Source organism: Aplidium turbinatum, chromosome 15 (genome assembly GCF_918807975.1).
Source record: "Aplidium turbinatum chromosome 15, kaAplTurb1.1, whole genome shotgun sequence".
Taxonomy (NCBI): Eukaryota; Metazoa; Chordata; class Ascidiacea; order Aplousobranchia; family Polyclinidae; genus Aplidium; species Aplidium turbinatum.
In genome coordinates, this window is record NC_137486.1 from 18,169,597 (window position 1) to 18,193,522 (window position 23,926).

The 23,926-nt window shown below is 38.6% G+C and overlaps 1 protein-coding gene across 1 annotated transcript; it reads right to left on the reverse strand.

Moving 5' to 3' along the window:
* Positions 1-67: 67 nt before the first annotated feature.
* On the reverse strand, positions 68-15,976 carry LOC145784311 (uncharacterized). The gene is made up of 4 exons (XM_082596106.1): positions 15,794-15,976; positions 9,118-9,273; positions 4,624-4,707; positions 68-1,369 (listed from the first exon to the last, which is right to left on the reverse strand). Exons 1-4 carry the CDS (start codon positions 15,906-15,908, stop codon positions 1,080-1,082), a joined length of 645 nt encoding a protein of 214 aa, XP_082452232.1. The 5' UTR covers positions 15,909-15,976; the 3' UTR covers positions 68-1,079.
* Positions 15,977-23,926: the final 7,950 nt, after the last annotated feature.

Sequence of the window (23,926 nt, forward strand, 5' to 3'; positions counted from 1 at the left end):
CATAATTGGAAAACTAAATGACGGCTGTATAGTATGTTATTCTCAAGAGGAACCATTCCCAATTTTCAGCAACACTGCTTTTCTATTTGCAGGCCGCAAAGCATAAAAATTGCAAACCGATTATAAAACTCACTTTAACAGTTTTTATTTCCATTCCATGCAAGTAACATATCAACCATTCCTGACTTTGGCACCCCTGTAAACACGTCTGTACATTATAACACCTGTAACTAAAGTTAAAATCCGACTGCAACAGCACAAGCTGTTTTGGTGGACATTTAGCTATGTTATATTTTCCATGGAAGTAACACTTCTTGAGAAACGCTGCTTTAGCTTTTTTTTTTATATAAGTCAATAGTAGCTAATCAAATAGGCAAATAACAGAACGTAATTATTTTTCATAGCACAGCCTTTGAACCACTTACTTAAATATATAACAGAAGCTTTGAAAACATCAGTCAATAAACCGTTAACAATTCTAATATTCATGAAACAGTGTGTAAAAGTAGTTGAAAGCAGAACAGTTTCTTAAAGTAACGCAACGACAAAAACTTAAGTATGCACACTTCCTTCCAATACCTTTTCAAATAAATTGCAACATTGTTCAACGTATTGTAAAGGCTTGAATCTAGATTCTAGTTATTCCCACAGCCAGAGCTGTGGTTGTTTCACACAAGCATCGAATCGCTACTTTTCTTCCAGTTGATTATGACAACATAATTAGCTGTTCTTACAATGGTGAACGGAGATTGTTTTCCAACTTGTTTTTTATTCGTATACAATAGATGTCCTACAAAATAGTTTTCCACGTTGTAACTTTCATTTAGTAATAAAATTCCAAGTTTAGCAGATTGACTTTGCTCTCTCTCCTACAGAATAATAATTTAAAATTTAACAGAGGCAGTGTAAAACAAGTTTTGAATCATGTAAATGTTACTGAGCCAAATTGCAGGCTGCTGGTTCCTGGTTGAGGGTTAGTGTCATATTTTTACGTCGTAGGCCTATTTCCTCAAATACGGATTTGTGTGCCACTGGTTGCCCACATAGAGCTTCCTAATGAAATAAATATATCTTCTATATTATCCCCAAATGTCATCGAGATCTTGGTCAAAAATAGACAGGGCAGTCTCTTTTGAAGTGCGGTTTTGTGGTTTCTTCACATTTCCACTTTGATGAGATAAATGTGTAGAGTTAGTTTTGACCTGAGAATCGAACTGTTTGTGACCTTTCTGCAATGACTGGAACTTTTTCTTTATTACTTTGTCCGTTTGAAACTCTTCAATACTCTTCTTCACGGGCTCTCTATCATTATCTTCAATCAATGAACTCTCAGGAACTACTTGAAGATCAGCATCATTGGCAGCAGCAACTACAAAAACGTGATTTGTATAACTTGAGAAGTAATAGACCACGCTTTCAAATCGACACATTTTCATAACCTACGCGTCTCAACATAATAATCATTCGCTATCTCCGCTTGCAGCAGATTGCGCATCGACATGGGTTACTTGACAGGGTTCCATGTGATTTTATGAGCCGTACTTCTTCCATGCTGGCTCAAGGCAGATTGGAAGAGGGTGATATGTCACCAGATTATTCAACATATTAACATATTATTCAATAAAAATTCGTCTCAACATATTATTCAATAAAAAACTTAATGCTTAAATCTGTTGTAAATCTAAATAACAAGAGTAATGAAAATCAATTTGTAAATTTTTCATAAAAGGTCAAACAAATAAAGTGAATGATTTTACAGAATAGTTTAGCTGTAGTTAGGGATTTTTTAGTCGTCTTTTTTGATCATTTTTTTATACTATGTCCAATCGTTTCATACGTTTTTCAAGTAACAACTAATTTCATTAGTCATAACAAAGAACTGAACAATGATGAGGATAGTTTTGACTGATAAATCCTGGGAAATGGTCCCAGTGGTGACCGTGTTAACAGTCAACCTTCTTTGTTACTTGTGTCAATTCCTTTTAGTTTGTTTAATTTCTGTCATTCATTTTCTTCATTGCATATAGCCTATTAAGTTATGATGAGTAAATGATTATGATCTGTGGAACAAGTCACTCTTAGACACCGAAGACTACTTTGAAGCAACGAAGAAGACCGGTGCTGTGTTTCTTGACCTCACAGCCGCCTACGAACGATCTACACCTGTCGAACGATTGGGAAACATTAGAAGGGACTCTAAACCAGGACATATCGACACTTTCGGCATACCTCCAGAGATGGAGACTGAAGCTCAGCGAAACCAAAACAGTGACGACAGCCTTCCACTTAAACAACCGGGAAGCGAAGCGTGAGCTCAAGATCAACATCAATAGAAAAATTTTGTCTTTCTGTCCAAACCCTCAAAAATCAATTAGACACCGTCAACATTTGGAGTCACTACGCAAAAAGATCTCAACACTCAGCTTTTCTAAGGCTATGAACCCCAACCACTTGCTCGACTCAAGTGTCTACGAGTCTGTATACGAGCATTTTCGGCGACTAAACTCTAGACGCCAATTTGTACAGGCCGCACAACTTCCGATAAAAACCGCTGAAGACCAACGCATCAGTGCGGCTACCTGGGCGGACCACCAACGGAGCTCAGAGTGGAAGAAGAACTCCTCCAGACTCCAAAGTTTTATCTCCGACACAGGTCCCTATCCAACCGGATTGCTTTTGCCACAGAAGGCCTGGGTGTGACTCAACCGTCTGCGCTTTGGCGTTGGAATATTCCGCTCCAACATGCAAAAATGGGGAATGGCTCCACCCGCGATCTGTGAGTGTGGCAAGGAGGAACAAACTGCAGACCACGCCATCTGCAACTGCGCCATTTACCGTGCGCCAAAAGGTGTGCGTGAACTGGATGACAAATCTATTCAGTGGCTGCTCGACACCTGTCTAAACATCTAGACCAAATCGCCGCCACTGCCCGAGGGTGGTAAAAGGCAGAGCACCTCGGCCCTGGAGTGGCGAAGAAAGTTCCCGCGAAGAAGATGAATAAATGTTCTTTAAAGTCTAATTGGTGATCCTGCAGTCTGGCCGACTGATACAGGTAAAGCTTACGGATAAAAAAAAATAGAGAGCACCACACTAAATTAGTAAATTCAAGTTCTTTCAATTCAAACTAAAAATTAATAAACTTGAATTTGCCAATTTCGTGGTACTCTGTACTTTTTTGATTATTTTATCACACTAAGCAGGTCTCTATGCTCCTGGCGGCTATGGCCGCCGAGAAGTCCTCAATTGGCTTCCGAAACTACCGCGTTGGTAGTCCATTTACGGTAGCCTGTTTCCAAAAGCCCACATTTCTCCACTCTGTTGATATTTGAAACATTTTTCACAAACAAGGCAAAGTCTCATACGCCGAGAAATATTGCTGAGAGGTTTTGCAAAACGGCTGAGCGTCGACCTATAAAAGCTGGAAGACTTGCTCTGCACTTCTTGGGAAGCAGTGTAGGCTACTTGAATGCAACTACAACATTTTTCAGAGCCTTGTTTGCGTTGTTTTTACCTGAGTGAACGCAAACACGAAATTAGTAAACAGATTTTTAAAAACACGATTGTTTTTATTTTGGCTGACCAGTGGGTGTGAGAATTTGGCTGCCGGGAAGAAGCTCTGGTAGGCTATGCTTGGTCACCGGAAAAATAAAGGAGTTTAGAGGCCCGCTACGCATCGTTTTTGGTCATTACTGAAGGCAAAAGAAGACTTTAAAGAAAAGCTTAATGACAAGGTTTTATTTTGGTAACTTACCTATATCTTGATTATTTCAGAACAGATATTTCCGAAAAAAAGTGCAAGTTTTGTTCCAGCATTTAATTTTTAGACAAGCTCTTTGCTCAAAAAAAAAACGATTGCCTTTTTGTACTTTCATTTTATTTTTACAAAAGAAACATGTTTTTAAAAAAAAATGAAGCGCAAAAAAAAACGATTCACATCTCTAGCTGTAGCCTGCTGTATTGCTACTATAAAACTATTCACGTCATGAGAATTTTTCACAACCAGTTATCCACACACACTGTAACTTTCACACTCTTCCATATAATCACTTACGTACTTGGAAAACGTTTCATAGATGAGATGTCTTTTGCATAAGGTAATAATGGAATAACACTTTATGTTATGTAGGCGTTGATATAACACGAACATTAACTCCCTTGCTTTCTTATCTACTCAAACTAGTCCAAGTATAATTTTCACTGTAGGTGTAAGCAAAAACACAGTTAAAAAACAGATATAGCCTAGCACTGTGCAAGTAGACTTCTTGATTGCAGTTTTGTATAATTTAGTGGGTGTAAGTAATAAAACTAAATAAATCGTGCTGACACACTTCACAAATGTACATAAACAAACTGTAGAGAGAATTAAGTTGTTATTTTGGCCTATTCGATCTCATCTATTTGTTCCGTAGGCTACTAATAAGCTTATGATCAATTGATCATGTTAACCCGCACTTTATAGAGATACTGATTTATGCTGAATACTCTCTTTTAAAGCAACAAACCAACCACTGCACACAAAAACATAGGGCGCAAACCTAGTGTAATTTCTTTACACCATAATTTAAACCTGGCCTTTAGTGTAATCCAAAGGCAAAAACAATATATCCAAAGAAACATACTGACTTGTGACAGGACTTGCAGCAAACGAATGGTATGTCAGTACAGCAGGCTGCCTAGGTATGGGAACTTCAGAAATGTAAGGGGAAGCTAAACATAAAAACACATTGATATTAGAATACTGTAGTAAAATTCAAATAAATGTAGGTCATGTGTGGACTTTTATAATTCCTATAATAACCATTGTTTCAAACGTTGCGCTTATCAAAATGCATCCACTCATGCAACACCTCACTAAATGTAGTCCTACGATCCTCAAAATGCACTGTAACTGTACGTTCAACATTTATATTCAAAATGTTACAATTAATGATTATGAATTTTATCTTGGGACTGAGAATGCCTCTTTGGAAGCATATTCCCAGCAGTTTTGCTTATTTGCAGAGGCTTTTAGCTACTGGCACAGGTCCGGTCCACACATTGAAATTAATAAAATGATACTTTTGGTTGTTAAAGTGTTGTTTTCTGTGAACTATTCGATCCACTGGAAGCAAGTGAATAAATAGCTGCCCTTGAAATACGTTGCTCAATGCCCAAGAGTTAAATTATTGTTGCTTTTATCATTTCATCTTTCGCAAAGCCGTTTCATCTTTGTCAGTCCAGCAAACTAGCAGATTATGGTATTTATATGACAGTTCTAAGAGTATTCAATGTGGAATGCTAACCAAAACCAATTCAAGTGGTATCACCACAACGGTTATAGGTGAATTGTTCGTAAACAGTTTTTCGTAAAACAATTGTTCGTAAACAATTGTTCGTAAAAGCAATTCTTCGTAAAGCAATTCTTCGTAAAGCAATTCTTCGTATACATCAATTCTTCGTATAGGTGAATTGTTCGTAGACAGGTGATAGGTCAATTGTTCGTGAACAATTTTTCGCAACAGCAAGGTTTGTCTTGCAATTTCCTATGAAGGTGCATAATGCAAATTTTCCTGAATAACCAAGTTACGAGACATAAACAAATAAGCACAATGAAAAAGCGCATTTTTTGTTATTTATTGGAATACAACAATTGTCTGTGTTTAGCAATTCTTTGCTTACACTACCAATACTACTTTAAGTAACTTCGTACAAATTGTCCACAAGCCAAGTTTAGTATGAAGTATTGTGTGCAATTCCACGCAAGTAGGCTAATCACAAATTTCATCATCTTGACAGTCTTGACGCCAAGTTCGGACGACTCTAGTTAGTCTTTCTGCACTGTCCTTGTACTTCTTCTTTGGAGGGGATCCTGCCTGGCCACTGACATAACTGTTCAATGCGAACCTCATTTAGGTTTTGCTCTCGCTTGATTGCAGATATGAACTTCCAAATATCTGGATGATTTGCAGATACCTGGAACATGAACCCTCTGTGCCATCCTTCAATGCTATTATTAGTTTTGGGAAGGCCACTGAGGACGCCATCATAGCAGTTCCACATTTGGATTGCAAACATTGGAGGACGGCGCCCTTGACGACGATCTGGGCGCCCAACCCAAGTGTCTTCAAAGTAGTCAATTACTGGCTGAGCAACATCTGGTAATACATTCCCATCGTTTTTCTCCAAATGCACTGGCACAAATGGAAGAACCAGCCACGGTGAGTTGAAAGTGGGTACTCTCTGCTTACTGCATTGACCATGGCCATCTCAAAGTCAGTCATGATTGTCTCTGGAACAGCAACAGCAGGTAACAACTCCATGAATGTATGTCCCTCTCCTTTTGTCCCCCAGCAGGGCATACACCAGAGGCACTGAAGTGTTTTCCGTCAGTCCGTGTCGGAATGGCCCGATTCGGTGAGTCCGATTCGGTGAGAGCCTTTTTCGGTGAGAGCCTTTTGCGGTGAGAGCCCTATTCGGTGAGTTTTTTTTTTTAAATTATTGCGCGCCGTAGCCTAATTATCATTGCCGTTATAGGGTTAGGGGATAGGGGTTAAGGGATAGGGGTTAGGGGATAGGGGTTAGGGGATAGGGGTTAGAGCAGCGTTTCTTAACCGGGGGTGCTAGCACCCCCAGGGGGTGCTAAAATAGACTGTAGGGGGTGCTAAATGCATGCAGTATAATATCAAAAAATGCTATTTTACTTTTCTGCATTTTTTTCCTCTTTCTGCCAGTATCAGCAGTTGTCATATCAATGGTTGCTGTTTCGAAGTGGCCTATACATGATTTTCTGTTATTATAGTCATCTCCCAGTCAAGTACGCAAATTGATCCTGAGTAGATTGTGCGAACTTACCTGGTAGGTGCTTTGTTGTAATATTGTTGCTCATCTCTCGCTTCTTGAAACCACTATGGCAAAATACTTTCCCACGAGTCACTCATATCCAGAGTGGACAATAGCAGCCCTTCTTGGCAGACATGAATGATGATAATAGACTAAAGGAGGAGCTGATTGATAAGCAGGTGAATCAGAGTTGTCGGACAAAATTTCGTCAACTTCAGCTTGCTGATTTTTGGTGTGATCAGTTGACAGCTTATCCTGCATTGGCAAGGGCAGCATTGGAATTGATCATTCCATTTCCGACTACCTACCTGTGTGAGAAGGCGTTCTCCACCATGCTCCAAATCAAAACAATTGGCCAGAACCGGCTTCAACACGGGTTGCTCTACGATATGAGAGTGGCTTTGACCAACACGAAGCCTCAAATTGAGAAATTGGTCACACATAAGCAACAACAGAAATCATATTGATACATGTGTAACTAGTTACCCAGCTGGGTATACTTAAGTTTGTCCATGTTCTTTCACTATTTTTTGGTTTTCCTATTTCTTTTATCACCAATGATGACAGCAGTTTTGAAGAATAAACAAAACGATCAATTTGTCAATCGCTTTCCTTCAATAGTGCGGACCAAAGTTTAATGGCAGTGCCGAAATTTTGACATGCTTTTTGATCGCTGGCGGTATATTTTGTAGTGAAGTTTCTTGTCGCCTAACAAACTGTGCTGGTGTTTTAAAAGAGTTGATTCACTTACATATGGTTATAATTGAATTTCTGTTGGTGAATGAAAGTCAAATACCAAATCTTAATCCTGAATCAACTTCGTTAAAACGAATGCACAGTTTGTTAGACAACAACAGATTTGATTGCATAGGCTAATATATTGCCGGCGATCTTGAAGGCATATCAAAATTTCGGCCTCTACTAAACTTTTAGCCGGCACTGTAGTAGGCTAGTGGTATGTCAACGATAGTTAGGGGGTGCTAGATTGTTCAGACTTGTTTACAGGGGTGCTAGAGTCAGAAAAGGTTAAGAAACGCTGGGTTAGAGGATAGAGGTTAGGGGGTTGGGGGTTTTTGGGGTTAGGGGGTTGGGGGTTTTTGGGGTTGGGGGTTTTTGGGGTTGGGGGTTTTTGGGGTTAGGGGGTTGGGGGTTTTTGGGTTTGGGGGTTTTTGAGGTTGGGGGTTTTTGGGGTTGGGGTTTTTGGGGTTTGGGGGTTTTTGGGGGTTGGGGTTTGGGGTGTTTGGGGTTTGGGGGTTTTGGGGTTAGGGGTTTTTGGGGTTAGGGGGTTTTTGGGGTTGGGGGTTTTTGGGGTTAGGGGGTTTTGGGGTTGGGGGTTTTTGGGGATAGGGGGTTGGGGGTTTTTGGGGTTAGGGGTTTTTTGGGGGGGTTTTTGGGGTTGGGGGGTTTTGGGGTTAGGGGTTTTTGGGTTGGGGGTTTTTGGGGTTGGGGGTTTTTGGGGTTGGGGTTTTTTGGGGTTTTTGGGGTTTGGGGTTTGCGGTTTTGGGGTTTTTGGGGGTTTGGGGTTTTTGGGGGGTTAGGGGGTTTTTGGGGGTTTGGGTTAGGGGTTTTAATTAGGCTACGGTACCCGATAATTTTCAAACAAAAATTCAAAAAAAAAACACAAAAATCCCCAACCCCAAAAACCCCCAACCCCTATCCCCTAACCTCTATCCCCTAACCCCTAACCCTATAACGGCAATGATAATTAGGCTACGGCGCGCAATAATTTAAAAAAAAAACTCACCGAATAGGGCTCTCACCGAAAAAGGCTCTCACCGAATCGGACTCACCGAATAGTAGCAGACCCGTCCGTGTATTGTGTAAAGCTGTTCAAACAGTGAAGGCACTGTCTTGAAGGTGCCGTCAGCATACCAGTGCTTTGAACGGGCAAGGAGCTGCAGATTTCTTTCAGTGGCACAATTATGTGTTTAAGCACAATTAGCACATCTCTAGCATATAGGCTACCCTAATTGATTGTTCGTAAACAATTGTAACTGTTTTTTAAAAAAAAAAGCTGTAGCCTAACTTTTATGAACATTTGTTTACGAACAATTAGTATTACGGTCAATTGCATGCCCGAAGAATTGCTTTACGAAGAATTGCTTTTACGAAGAATTGCTTACGAACAATTGTTTTACGAAAAACTGTTTACGAAGAAAACGTCGGACATCCACCACAACATAGTTTCACCTCAAAGTAAGATTTTTATACAAATAAATTGTTAAGCAAATTAAAATACGTTTCACATGATATAAAGTTCATAAACTTTTGACATTTATAAGTATTGGCGAATAGCACCTGTTGAAGTACTAGGAACAGTTGCAAAAGAAGTCCAGCTGGGTGTGGTGAAGGATGTTTTAATAACTGTATCACTTCTGCTTGTTATACTGTTAATCTGTCCAAGTGGAGTTCCGGGCACACTTTGCTCTAAGATTCTGCTTGCATGTGAAGTTCCTAAAAACACGACTGATTTTTTTTCTATTGAAAGCACTGAATAAAAAGTATAGAGCATATTCAAAAAATATGTGTAAAACAAAAGTATGCACACAAAACTGTTTTGCTTCTACAATATCCTTGTACATGCTCTGGCTATAATGGCCGTGGCTAAATTTACAGCCGTGCATGATTTGTTAGTTGAGGGTAAATACCCACATCAAATGAATTGTCAATGAGCGCAAAAAAATGTATATATACTAACTTTATTCTAGTTTTTCAGTTTTATATTTTAGAAAAATGTGATGACAAGACTTGAAAAGAGAATGCATCTCAATTCTTTAGGCTTAGATGACTGACTACAACTTAATAGGATTGAATAACGGTAGCATTATTCAAAACGAATGCAATACATTAACTAACACTAACAGAATAACAACATAATAAATTCAAGCGTTTTCGGCAAGAACTCTGTTCTCATGAGGAAATATCTAATACACATGCAATCGGTTAAGTGCATACTACCATAGGCGTCAATTTTTTCTTTGAAGAGAGAAATTCTGGGTGGGCGAGGGTTTTCAAATAGATTTCATTGAATGTGTATGTTCGCAAATTCGCAATGGTTAGTCTTTCTCACAAAGACTGCAGTTAGCGTCGCTGCAGCAATTAAGCTTTAATAGGTTTGATGTTTGCTTTTTTGCGCCTTTCGATCTTATGAGCGCTGCTAAACTAAACAAACTTCTTTTAAGTTTTCCTTTTCGACCTAAAAAGCGCGTGGCTCGCGACCTGTTGCCTTTAAAGTGGTGCCTTCGGATTTGCCGCATTTTGATTTGTAAAAAGCGAAAATTTGTAAAAAGCGATTGTTTCAGTACGTCTTTAGTTTGTATCGGTTATTTTATTGTCATGTTCATTATGATGTCATATTCCCTTACGCTGACCCGGAACTGAAGTTTGATTGTGACATAACGAAAGTGAGACCATTCGGAGAAAAGATCAAATGTGGCTTTCTCTTACCAGGAATTGCCAGCGTGTGGCAGTTGTGGTAGCAACAACAATGCAGTAAGCACCACATTTTTTTCAACGCAGCGTTGTTGTGGAATTGCTTTGTTCTGTCGGATACCTAGCGAGAGACATAGCGTAAAACATGGAGTTGCGCTGCAGTTGGTTGGATAATTCAGCGTTTAACAAAAACGTGTTTAACAAAATTGTAACAAACACTTCATAAGTGTCATGAAGACAGGGTGGGCGAAACATATTTTGCCCACCCTCATTTCACGGCCGGGTGGGCGTCGCCCACCCGGCCCACCCTATTTCGACGCCTATGCATACTACTTAAATGTATTAATTGATTTATGGCATTAAAATCTGAAATCCCAAATCAAATCCTATCTAAAGTTCAGTAAATATATCGTTTCAACGTATCCCACTTCAGAAAATATATCATATTTTAACGTATCCCAAGCTCAGTAAATATATCGTTTTAACGTATCCCACTTAAAGGAATATATCGGATAAGCATATCAGGATTTGCTTCTCGTTTACATACTTCATTTATTTAATCATATCATTGTCTTTGCTTACAAACATTTGGGCAAAGACAATGAGTCCCATGACAATCGTTACCCGCAAGCTAAAAGAAAATGTCCCACATAACTGTTTGCCATGTGCAAAAGTGAAAGGAAGAAAATCAAGTCACCAGACAGATGCATGCCATTAAAAGAAAAACAAGCAACTGAAATCCTGTGGTGTGATTTCATTAAGGTGAAAGAACGGACAAAAGAAATAATCACACTGCAACAGATCTGAAAATAGCACCCTTGAAACAAAGACGCAGGTGATCAAAGCTCGTCTTGTGACATCACAGAGATCGTTTAAGATAAAAGGAGTCCGATTGCCACAGTTTGAGAGAAAACACTATGTTTCATAAGTAGACAGAGTCCAAAAATCAACAACCGTGCCGAAAGGGAAGAACTACCTCATCTAATCTATTAATCAACTGATTCAACAAAATTTTACAGCAATAACGCGTAATAACACAGAAACTCCACAGACAGCAGCCTCAAGCCAAACAAAAGAGCCGCATAAAACAACGACCCACCGACTTTAACACCATTCGTCATCGGAATGGCCCGTTTCGGTGAGTCCGATTCGGTGAGTCCGATTCGGTGAGTCCGATCCCTTAACGAGGGATTTTTTCAATTTTTTTTTAAAATTATCGTGTACCGTAGCCTAATTATCATTGCCGTTTTAGGATTAGGGGTTAGGAGTTAGGGGTTAGAGGTTAGGAACTCACCGAATCAGACTCACCGAATCGGACTCACCGAATCGGACTCACCGAATAGTAGCAGACCCATTCGTCATAGCACATGACTAGGGAACTGTGTCCCGAAAACTAATGCAATTCGTTATTACCACAATGAATTCGTAGCACCAGGCTAAAACAGGTCGTTAAGATCTACATTGTGAAGAAAACACTTTGATTGTACAATAGGGTGGAGTGAAAAAAGAAAATTTTGATTTTTGCTCTGTAATAGCGATTAAAAGTTGTAGTGTGGCTTGACTATTGAGCTTTGAAAATTTCAGCGTTTTAAAATAAAGTTTTCGTCTGCCGCAAGCAAGTTCAAGATTACAAGGGATGTGCTGATTAAATATCACAATTTGCTTCAGATTTTTTTCCGCAACAAAACCATCGCATGTGACGTCATAGAGGATATTTCTTACGATTCAATTAGTCCATTTAAGCAACATAATCGGAAATATGCAATTCTTAAAAAGGGCCTGAAAAAGCCATTGCAGCGGTTTGTATGTCTGTTGCATTTTAATGAATTACCACTGAGACACTTGATGCATTATCTTGATGGAGTTACATCTGGTCCACTAAGTTTTTCTGGCTCCATTGGTAAAAAACTTGAAGACTGTGACAGTTTACCAGTCACAGAGTTTGAGGCTGTTGATATTCAACTGCCTTCAATTGACGTGAGCTTAAGCACAGACCAGCAGTAGCCTACTGTACTTGCAGGCGCGGATTTATGGGGGGGGCCCAAGGGGCCCGGGCCCCCCCCGAAATTTTGTGAGAAATTGTTGAATGGTTTGATATGCTTCTAAACAGCTGATATTAGTCCCGCAGCAGACTTACAACCCCGTGTGACGTCACGATATTGAAAATGATGCTTTCAGTCTCTATGTCTCTAAAACAAAGTTTGCCTAAGTTTAAGCGAAACTGCATTGAAAGAGCAAGTTTTGCCAATACCAAACATCTCAGCCAGGAATTAGCAACAAGAAAACATAGAGACTTAGCTTTATTACCGAAAAAATGCCGAAGAAAACATGATCTTATCCTTTTGCTATGCCACCGGACAGCACCATTTTACAGGAATATTTATACCCATATTTTGTTGAAAATGCTCTCAGAATGCACCAAATTCAAAGTAATTTTTCAAAATTTTCTGGGGGAGGCCCCCCAGACTCCCCGCCGCTGGGTGTCGCCTTTGGCGAACACGCCGTCGGGCTTCGCCCGCCGGCCGTCAAAACCCCCCAAATTCCTGGCTACGCCACTGATTGTTCATATCTGTTTTATCTTTATTACTTTTTAATTCATTTTCAAATTTTCTGGCCCCCCCCAAAAAAAACTCCTAGATCCGCGCCTGTGTACTTGTATGGCATCTGTAAAGCAATTAGCTCAGGGCGTTGTGATGCCAAGCTTGCCTATTGTAATCCAAGAAAGATGAATCACTCCAGATGGCTGACAACAACCAATCGCATTTTGAAGCTTTATGTTTCACGAAACAATCCCTGTAAAATCTGAGAGCGTTGGTCTTCTTCATCGTGTATCACACGGCCGTAGCCCAGAGCATCACGCAGGCACTTGCTCTATCGTTGAACTCGGCCAAATCCTGTGCAGAGCACCTTGCTTTTAGGTCAGGGCATTCGAGTAGATGTTGCATCGTTTGCTCCTGTCCGCATTTGCAACTTGTGCTCCCCATGGAATACCCCCAGTGTCTCATCAAGGTTTTACACCTGCCAATACCAGTTCTTAAGCGGTTGAGGCATCGCCAATACTTCCACGGTTCACGTTTTCCGGGAGGAAGGCTCTCCATGGGTGTGAGCTCCATATTGGCCAATGTCGGTCCGGCTGCCAGTCTCTCCTGCCATAGTTGAACCCGCACATTGGCGGCGACATCGTCATGACCTAATGGGACAACTGAAGCAAGGAAACTTTTGGTGGAGTAGCCTACATTGCCAAGTTATACGCTCCAACGTGGTTTGCAGTGAAAACGCAACCTTCCTGTACTACTTACTGTAAAGGAGCTAAACACTTTGTTTCACGTAGTTAAAAAGTCGCGCTGTCTTAGCGCTGAACTAAAAGCAATAGTTGTCCCTGGTATCAACCGAAATGCCTTTTTTGCTCACCAAGAGAACCTATTGCAGTGGATGTTGGTAGATGAACGTCTGTACAACAGAAAATTAGCACTGAGAAGGATACTTTCCAGAAAACAAGGTCATGGAGATTCCATTCGTCTCTTTAAAGTTCCACTCTTGATCTTTGAAGCAAACGAATACTTTGAACTGATTGATTGGCAGCATACAGAGAGATATGAACTACCGCTAACTCGAAACATACCGGACAGTCAGTTAATGTCCTTCATTCAAGATGCTGCAGCTCCAGAGTTTGAATTTCCTAGCTATCCGTGTCACACGCAAGCCATGGAAGGAGCCGTTCGCCTCGTTATTGAAGCAACATCTGCGGTGTGTGGGCAGAAACAACGGGAGGGATTTATTCGAAGTAGACTGCAGTCAAAATTAGAAATGCCTGTATTCAATACAAAACGAGAGTTTTTGGCAAATGGAGTGCTTAATGAGATTTAAACTCATGGGAGTCGGCAGAGAGGGGCACTTGTCCCCCTGGATTTGGGTTTTATAAACGTTTCTTTCCTTATGAAAACGATACTTTCAAAAATGTTTCTTACCTTTGGGCGATAATATCTTTTTCATCCAATTTTCTTCGAAGTAAACCAACATTTTTCCAGGACTATTTTTTCGCGCTTTCGGAAACTATCGCTAAGTATGCCTTGGAAATATCTTTAATTGTAACGTTTTCGCTCGTGCCGTCCAAATTTACGTTACATTTCATCAATACACTTAGCTACGTTGCACTCGTTGTAGCTCACAAGATGAAATTTGGCTTAAAAGATGTTTGCCCCCTCCCCCTGCAATATTTCTGCCAACGCCCATGTACTGTATAAGCTGATGATTTAAAAAGCGTTTACAATATTTATATGGGATCAAAAGTAAACAGGCAACCGAAATCTCAATATTGTCATATTAAGAAAAACACTTTTCTACTGTAGTTTGCTTTACCTTCATGGCACATACTTGCTTAAACTGTGGTGATGAACTTGTGAAAGGAACAGAAATTTGAAGAAAATAGCTTAAAATCCGTGTTTTTTCTTATCAGTTGATCATATACATGCAACAAGCGTTCTAAAAGACGTATTTTCCACTGCATTGCAACGATTTATGTGTAATTTACAACTCTGATATTGTTAGATAGAAGTACCGAAGGTAGAAGTTAGATAAAAGTGACGATCTGCTAATTGTGATGACGTCATAGCTCCAAAATACCAGTGAAAACTTCAATGGACTTGCGGCACACGTAAACGTTGATCAAAATCAAAAATATTTCAGCATGTGAATACATTTACCACATCACAACTTTTAGTAACTATTACAGATTGATTCTATCAACTTTCATTTTTAATCTATGTTTCACTCCACCCTATTGTACAATCCGGCTAGCAATGCACTAGATTCTGTAACAAAGGAGTTTAATTAGACTTGCAAACAGTTGTAGGATTAAACCACACAGTTGTGAAGGCCAATGCAACCGAGTTAGCACACGAACATCCCCAACAATAATACCTGATCACAATAAACCTCTTTTCTTGAGCACATTGGTTTAACGTTTTAAACAGATAATCCTATCAAAACGTCTAGCAATTGGCTAGATACTAGCAATTGGCTGATACAATTAACTGATTTAATCTGTACATCTAAACAAAAAAACATCAAATACCGATAAATAATGATAATAATAAGTGATTGAACAAATAACTGCATTACACACTGACTGAGTGACTAGGTACACATACAACTGAAGAACAGATACCGAAAATATTAACATTTTGTTGTAACGTATACTAGAGTGTAATCACAAGAAAATAAAGACTGCAAGCACCAACAAATTAAGGCTTCAACAAAAACACGAAAAAGGCTCGATGACTTCAAAGGCATTTTGTCACCAAATAAAATGGTACGGTTGTCGTGTGACGTAACACAAGTTGCAAATGCGGACAGGAGCAAACGATGCAACATCTACTCGAATGCCCTGACCTAAAAGCAAGGTGCTCTGCACAGGATTTGGCCGAGTTCAACGATAGAGCAAGTGCCTGCGTGATGCTCTGGGCTACGGCCGTGTGACACACGATGAAGAAGACCAAATAAAATCATAAGCATGAGAATGATAAAACTACACATTGCCCACCTGGTGTGAAGTATTGCGTTTCATTACTTCCCAGACATGTGACTGACGTCATAAAACTTCTGTTAAAACTAAAATGTGGAGTACCAGGCACATTTTGGCAAGGAGAGCTAATCATCTTTAGTAAAGACAGTGAAAATTTACTACAAAAAGTTGCAATAACTACGGTAGGCTTAAAAAAACTAATACGCCTATAAGTAAAGTGTTAATTATATAGGTCTATTCAAGTAGGCCTTCTGCCTGTCCAGTGCTTAAAATTGGCAGCCTGAGAGCAACTGTTCAATTAAGCATGGATAGCTCTTCACAACTGAAACACAATGCAACAGTTTTTAGATATTGAACATGCGTCAAGAGTGTCCTGATATTGCTCGGCTTTTTCTGCACTGACACAAGCAATAGTTTTAAAAAACATTGAAGTCGCCAGTCAGTGTGCCACGGAAAGTTACGAATTGCCCGACTTCTCCCCTTCCCACTCGGATCCCCTGCACGCTCCAGTTCAGGCTCCACATATTTTACATTGCAATTTGCATTTGCAGCAGGGTTGTCAGACAGCTTTTGAGAAAAAGAGCCAAATAATGTCGAAAAAAGGGCCAAATTGGATAAAAAAGAGCCAAATTGTTCAATAATGTTAATAACGTTGCTAATAAAACATAATAACGTCAACAACGTCAATAACGTTACAACACAGTCTACATTCTACAAGAACAATTCCAAATCTTCATCTTCTACAGTGTTTCCACTCGAATCTTTGGCATTGGCATAAACATTGTCAGCTAAACACTGTCTAAAAAATCGTAATAACACTTTTCAGTCTCAATTTCCGAAAGACATTTATTTAAATAGCTAGTTTGATAGTATGTGCCAACTGCTTCCAAAAAGAGCCAAATATTGAAAACAAAGGGCCAAGAGGCCAAATAATTTTTTTTTGGGCCAACTACCTCTAAAAAGGGCCAAATTTCACAAATTTGGCCCCAAAAAGGCCAATCTGGCAAGCCTGATTTGCAGACGATTAATCTTCAAATCAAATTAGCGTTGCCAGATTCCTACGAATGAATTTTCCAACAACCGTTTCAAAAATTTCCCATCTTCAAATTCATTTTAACAACGCTTTTTAATTACAAGACATCATTAATAGTTTTTTCATTAATTTAAAAATTATCTCTAAAGTAACTAAATTTATAACGATATTCGCTTTGCATTGTTCATAACTTTTCGAATTATTTTTTTATCAAAGTCTAGCAGGTATAGCAACACTGAAGTCAATCACAAAAAATTTAAAGTGATGCTGCCAAATATAAACTATAAAATGGACGACACATAAAAAGGGTTTTGAATTTAGGTTTGAATTTTGTAATATTTGTTATTTGTAAGCTACAACATACTTAAGAAATAGCTTTAGCAGGGGGTCCAATGAGTAGGCCCTACTTTTTAATCCTGGCTTGAGATACTTCAGGGACCCGTAATCTTTCCAAGGAGCCCGGAAACTTGAGTAAACCGCTGCATATTCTTCGGACAAAGAGCGTTTTTCTACAAAGTGTCTTGACTTGAGGCACGAAGATCTAATTGATATCCGGCCTAAATTATTCTCTCAACGACCTTGAGTAGAATAACATATCGGTGAAGCTTATTTGCCTTTTTTCACTTTTATGGTGTGCAGTGTACAGAATGTATTGTTCAGCAGACTGCAATACCGGTACTTCATTTATTCGGTCCACTAGCCGTTTTAAAAGCGAAGCGAAAATTCGCTGTGTTAAATCTGTTGAAGACAAAGGCAACCACTCAGTGCATAAATTGTGTTGAAGAAGAGGCTTTAGTTTGAAAACAAGTTAGCTTGAGGGATAGCCTACTTTAAGTTTATACAGTAGCCAGTGGTAAAATGCAAGCAAAAAATGAACTGAGAGTTTGACCATATATCTCTTGTGACGTAATTTTTTCGTTACCAATTCTCATTTTAGCCCAACATGAATAATCTTTTTAATTACCGTACCACCAGAGCCACCACTGAAAGATGACTTTATGTGTTGCCGAAAATTCCTGCAGTTTTATTTCTTTTGTAACAATATCAACCCTGTGTTGTTGCATGTTGGTTTCCTGTGTTTGTACGATACCGGTAGGCTACTTTAGTTCAGTAGCCTAGTAAGTTATATAGTTTATGCTTACGGTACCTATATAGGCCTACAGTGGACCTGTGTCTAAAACGTATTACAAAATCTTTCTTTTTATCTACAGCAGTGGTTTTTAACTTTTCAACACTGCGGCCTAGTAAAAATATAAGAATTATTTTGCTGATCGTCAACCAGAGTGAAAGCAGGTTTACTGTATTTTAGGAAAGGTGCGCAAGGTTATTATAAAAAATACGTAAAGCCATGCTCAAATATTCATTGTAGCCCACTCAAATATTATAGTGTGTGCTGGAACTAAATTTATAACTAAAGTTGCTTGTGTAAAATTATATTTGAGATTGAAATGCAAAGTGCTGGTTTGTAGCCTACCACTAATTATTAGGCTATCACTTAGTAGCGGAACAAGCTCACATGGAGAAGAATCAGAAGACCAACATAGTGTTTTTATATGCTGCTATCACAGGTATTCAGAAGCCGGAGTTTTGGAGTATTTACGAGCCAGAGTCTCCGATTTCGGCGGAGTCGGACTCGGAGTACAGCAGGAATCGGAGACTTTTCATGCACAACAGGAGTCGAAGTCTGGTTTTTTATCAGTTCATAGGCTACTTTATGCGTAACAATATACGAATCAAGTTCTTATAACTATGTGATTTCATCAAATATAAGTTAGTTATTACTTTCTAAACCTCTACAGCCTGTTTCGACCTAAAAGGGGAATCTTTAAAAGGTTCTGAAAAATATGCAAAAACAACAAATCGATAATACCTGAAAAGATATCAAAACATTATAACCTTAACCCTTTGCTTTTCAACGTTTTTTTGGAAGTTAACTGCTCAAGGGGGGGCCGTATTTGGATCAAATTCAATCAGCTGTTACGTGTTATCCGCTGATGCTATTTCAACAGAAGTTGCACTGGTGTGAAAGCAAATCATTTGTCTATAAGTTTGAAAAGTCATTATTTTAAAATTTTATATGTTAAACTTGATATTTCAATTTTTGCAAAGGTACCCAAAAACGACAATTTTGATTTAACTTGCCGCTATTTAATTACCGTGCTAATCCGATTTCATGCAAACTTCTGAATAACAAAGAGCTCGATCGAACGCACGAAGTGTGTGTGCGGTGTGCCGAATCATTGCATTGATTAGAATTTACGACTTGCGAGCAAATCTTATTGTAACCTACTCACTGATTCTAAAATAGTTACAATCAGAGTAACATTGTTACACGAGTTTGAAAAAAAACAAAACTGCGTTTGTTGTCTTACATTTTTATCCTAAACTGATGCATTCCGAAACTCATGGCTAGCTTCTAGTTTTATGGAACCAAATTTCTCATAAGTAACACCTTAGCCTGCTTGAATAGCTGTTTACATCTTCGTTTGTGTATTTTAAGTCTACAATTGAGTTTGTAGTATGAATATTTTTAGTAGAGAGAAGACAATTGAACAAGTTGTTGAAATTATCTGAAATTTCTAAGTTCAAATTAGTTGCATTTGAAATTGTGGATTTGTGTCAAGTCGCAACACCAATATCATGCAGGCCACATCATTCATAAGTCATTTCGCTTACGGGTGTTTATAAACATGACTCATCAATTACATCCACAAAAAATACAGCATTTACATCAACAAAGCTAAGTTCGAAGCTCACTTTTTATTGAAGATTGTGTCAATCAATTTGAAATAACATTTTTAGTCCGCCAGCGTCGAAACAATGCAACAGCGAATTGAGGAACATGCGTAAACAAAGGAAATGTGAAATAACTCACAGTCAGCAAATCTACATAAATTTAACGTTTACAAATGTTGAATCAATGTAAAAGGACTGGATTGCTGACTGGGTCCTTATTGTTTGAAGCACAAAAAATACGCGTAAAGGCGACAACATCAGCAAGGCAGCGATTATGTTTCTGGCCAAAAAAAAAATTAACTTTTGACTTCAAAGATAAAAATGATTATAACGAAGCTTCAAAGTTTGTCGTAAAAAATATTGCAGAGATACAATAAACATAATCATTTTGTGTCAGATTGTGAGAAGACTTCCTAGATTCTTTCCAAACATTTGCATGATTGCAAATTATTTTCTATAACTTTATATTGCCAAAAAATGGCTTCTTTGTTGAAACAACGTGGCTACAATTCTATAAAAAATTCTTAGGCCTACTACATTGAAGTAATGAAATTTTTTTTTGTGATTTTGCTGATGACGTTTTACAATATCCGAGAAGTAAAAAATAATAATGATGAATTATTTTACAAAACCGTAGTTTGCAAGCGCTTCACAAAAAATTGTTGGGGGAAAATTTACCATTAGACGTAAAATGTTTGTAAAAGAAAATTGTCGGTTTACGTATTTATAATGTTTATTGCGCTGTTATCGAATTATAAACTGCCTGTATTGTCTACCTTTGTGGTTGCCGGCCAGCTTAGACCAGCATGCAAACTAAGCGTTTTTGGTATTTGCATCGTGTTATGATTTTCGAAAATTTCCCACAAGGTCTTTATTTTCATCGTGATATTTTTGTGCCTTTTCTGTCCTAAACTTGAAGTCATTGTGAAGCACAATCCACATCGGTTTTTAGACTCAGTCTTCATTGAAAATCTTTTGTGTGGTGCATCATTTCAAGTAGTGTCTTCCCATAAGCTGTTACACAAACCGCCCAGAACCAGGTTGATTATTATGTATCTTACAGCCGTTGAGAGCCCGTTATTGTATGTGTGGAATTATTACTGTAGATGTCTGACTAAATTCATGCCAAAGTCGAGCAAATTCTGCTTTCGGGATCCTTGCCGTTATTTACTGTATTTTTTGTTGATAAGTTTAGGCAGCATTTTTCCAAGATAAATGAAGACATCGGTATTGTTCGTCACTTAGATTTAGTTTTCTCAGCATTGTTTATTCATTCTTTGATCCACTAGTTTGTCTCACTTTTGGTATAATCGAATCGTTTATAAATGGCGGGTCTTCACAATAGCCGGCCTCTTATACTGTACATTGGCGCAACGTATTCAGATGTTGAATCAATGATCAAGAAAGCTGATTTGTTTTTTGTCTGATGTGACGCCTAACTTTATGCCTTGTCTACATTACAAAATATTTTGTAATGTAGATGAGGCATTATCATCTTTATTTTGCGCTCTTTGGAACAACACACAGTGCACGGTGAAACAAAAAATGCAGGACATAAGAACAAGTAGGCGACATAAAGCAGGGAAGGGACGCCATCGAGTTAGCTGCTACGTGTAAATGGAGCCTATCTGATAATTTTGAGTGTATCTCACAATTACTGTTTGCAAAAACGCTATTTCTTCGGCTTATCCCAAAATCATTTGCAGTCATACATTTCCGCAATTGCAATGCTTGTCAATGAGAGTATTTCCATAGAACGTTTATTTCGAAACCAGGTTTTCGTGCCTTTACCCAAGATTTCTTATTGTAACGTTTTTTATTCGTCAATGAACATCATTTGCTTGAAACAACTGTTTTGAATAGTTTGTGGCCTACATAGCCTACTATTTTGATCGTGGATTGCTATTCTTCTTTGTAGAGCTGATAACGCAAAAAACGTTTGCTATTATTTTTTCTAATTAACAGCTTTGTGATCACTAGCTTTTCTTTTGTAGCATAAGAAATAACGCGCTTTGTAATATTGAGGTCAAACCAAACAAAGGAAAACAAGAGGATGTTTCTCTCTGCTCGCGCATATCGATGCACGAAGCAATTATGAGCTTATGGCTTGTTATCGCAATGTAATCCATTTCACGCTTTGCTGGAAGTTAGCTAGAAATAGCAAAAATTCACCAAAATCTTGAATTTACAAGAAAACTACACAACTGTTAGCATCAAATTTAATATCATCAGATCCGCCTGGCAATTTTAGGAAAAGTCAAGAAAAACCAGGTGCATGGCGTTACTGTGCTTCAAATAATCAAAGGAAATATGAGGGGGGGGCCAAATCTGGCCTCCCTTTGAGGAGCAAAGTGTTAAATCAATCTGCAAAAATGACTCAAAGTTACAAAGGGCTTACCACCATCTGATGCCACAAAAGCCTCAATTAAGACATCTAAAAGAAAACCAACCAGATCTCAATAACAACATTTTTGACGTCATTGAGAAGCAAAATGCGATAAAACCGTGAAGGTAATCTGTAGAAATCAAAATTAAATTTGTGTTATTTTAAAGTATTTGAATTTAAATTTGTTGCGATGACGACATTTACCCACCAGTTTAGAACGTTTGCTCAGAAGGTGGTTACAATCAGCCTTTAGAATGGCCAGCTTTTCAGCAAGACAAAGGCTACAATTGTTGCGACCACCTCCACTTAGGGACAGTGGAATACCCGGACGACTCACTTTACTGATTTTTCTTGTGAAATGGACAGCTGGAGGGTCACTAAGAAGTTCAAAAATTAGCAGAACTGCACAACGTTTTCTTTGCTTTTGCGTAAATTCATTCTCATCAAATGAATTGCTATATTTGGTTAAAATTTTGGGTGCTAGAAAATCTACAGAACCTTACTGCAGCAGTGTGAGGCTACCTACCTTTACCGCTGTTGCGTGAAGTTAACCGCTGCATTACCATGACTTGAATACCTATTAAATAAACATGATATCACATATTGCCTACATTTATTTTGGCGATACACACTTTGTACACACGTGGGCAGGTCATATAAACTGCACATGAGTATGCGACATATGACAGTAGACCTCAAGCTGTAGTTGCATCAAATTTTGTCATAACATTGTGACCCTCCAGTTGTCCACCTTACTTTTGAGTGAGCAATCCCCTTCTTCTACCATCCCTACCTCCACTGCATGTAAGACCGAGCATAGCTGTGGATGGACCATCATATTTTAGGATAAACATTCTTGTCATTGAGGTTGAGGTCCCAAACCGCCTTAGACAGTTTTGTGCTGTTTCGTTTTTTAGACCTATCCATGAAGGAACATTTGTGGTTGGAGAAACGTTTTTTAAAATTCGTTTTGCAACAACCAATGTAATTTAGAGCCTTAGGGCTGCTATTAATGGTGGCTTTGTAAATAGCGGCCTTTAGTAAACATTGCCCATTCAAAGGGCAATCGGATCACCCTACAATTGCAACCAGGTTGAGATGGTTCATTTGTTGCTTGCAATATTGATTTATTGTAGGTAGATATGATGCTTGCAACACTAGGAGTATAGCCTAGGCTACAACTATAGCTTAGCTTTACAGTATTACGATTGAATATCTTATGCAATCTATAATGGGGCCAAAAGTGGATGGAAATGCGTCTGAAAAATTCTTTGCCAATGTTGCCGTCAACATGTAAGCTGAAAAGAGGATCAAACCATGAAGTTTTCCGACTCCTTTTTTTAGATATCCGCGAGTTATTAGCAGGATTGTAGCAAATTTTTTCCGTAAAACCACTTTTCAAAAGAGCATCCTTATAAACAGATGAGGTCTTATCAAATTCATTCTGGCCAAATGATTTGGCGTACCATCGTTTCGTAATGACTTTCGGGATTTGTTTCTTAACGTTAGGAGATTGATTAAAGTGGGCATGAGTATACTGTAAATTGGATCACTCTTGGGTTTTCGGTAAGGCCAGAAATTACCAGATAATAGGTTCAAATTCACATCAAGAAGTTCAGTTTCAATTAGGCCAGTTTCAATAATTATACTTAAGCCAGGTTGTTTGAATAATATTTTTTGCAAACGATCAACTTTGGGCCAAATAAATTACGCAAAATAGTCAGACATGATCATGACATAACACAAGTATTTTCCTGCTAAAAATAGCTCAAAGGGATTGACCTACCAGGTTCCCTGTCATGACTGTAATTAATCTACATTGGACAGACAAAACGTGATGTTAAATCAAGAATCAACGAGCACCAAAAAACCGGATTGATTTACCAAGTTCCGCGTCCTGTCTGTAATTAATCTACATTGGACAGACAAAACGTGATCTTAAATCCAGAATTAACGAGCACCAAATAGCTATTAAATTTGAACGTCAGGAGCATTC

Bases quoted from the DNA above. Each gene is read 5' to 3' on its own strand.
- LOC145784311 (XM_082596106.1), bottom strand. From the start codon at position 15,908: ATGATTAGCTCTCCTTGCCAAAATGTGCCTGGTACTCCACATTTTAGT. The intron at 9,274-15,793 runs GTGGGCAATGTG...TCGTGTTTTTAG, and splicing joins AACGCAATACTTCACACCAG to GAACTTCACATGCAAGCAGA. The intron at 1,370-4,623 runs GTCAGTATGTTT...ACGTTTTTGTAG, and splicing joins TGCTGCAAGTCCTGTCACAA to TTGCTGCTGCCAATGATGCT.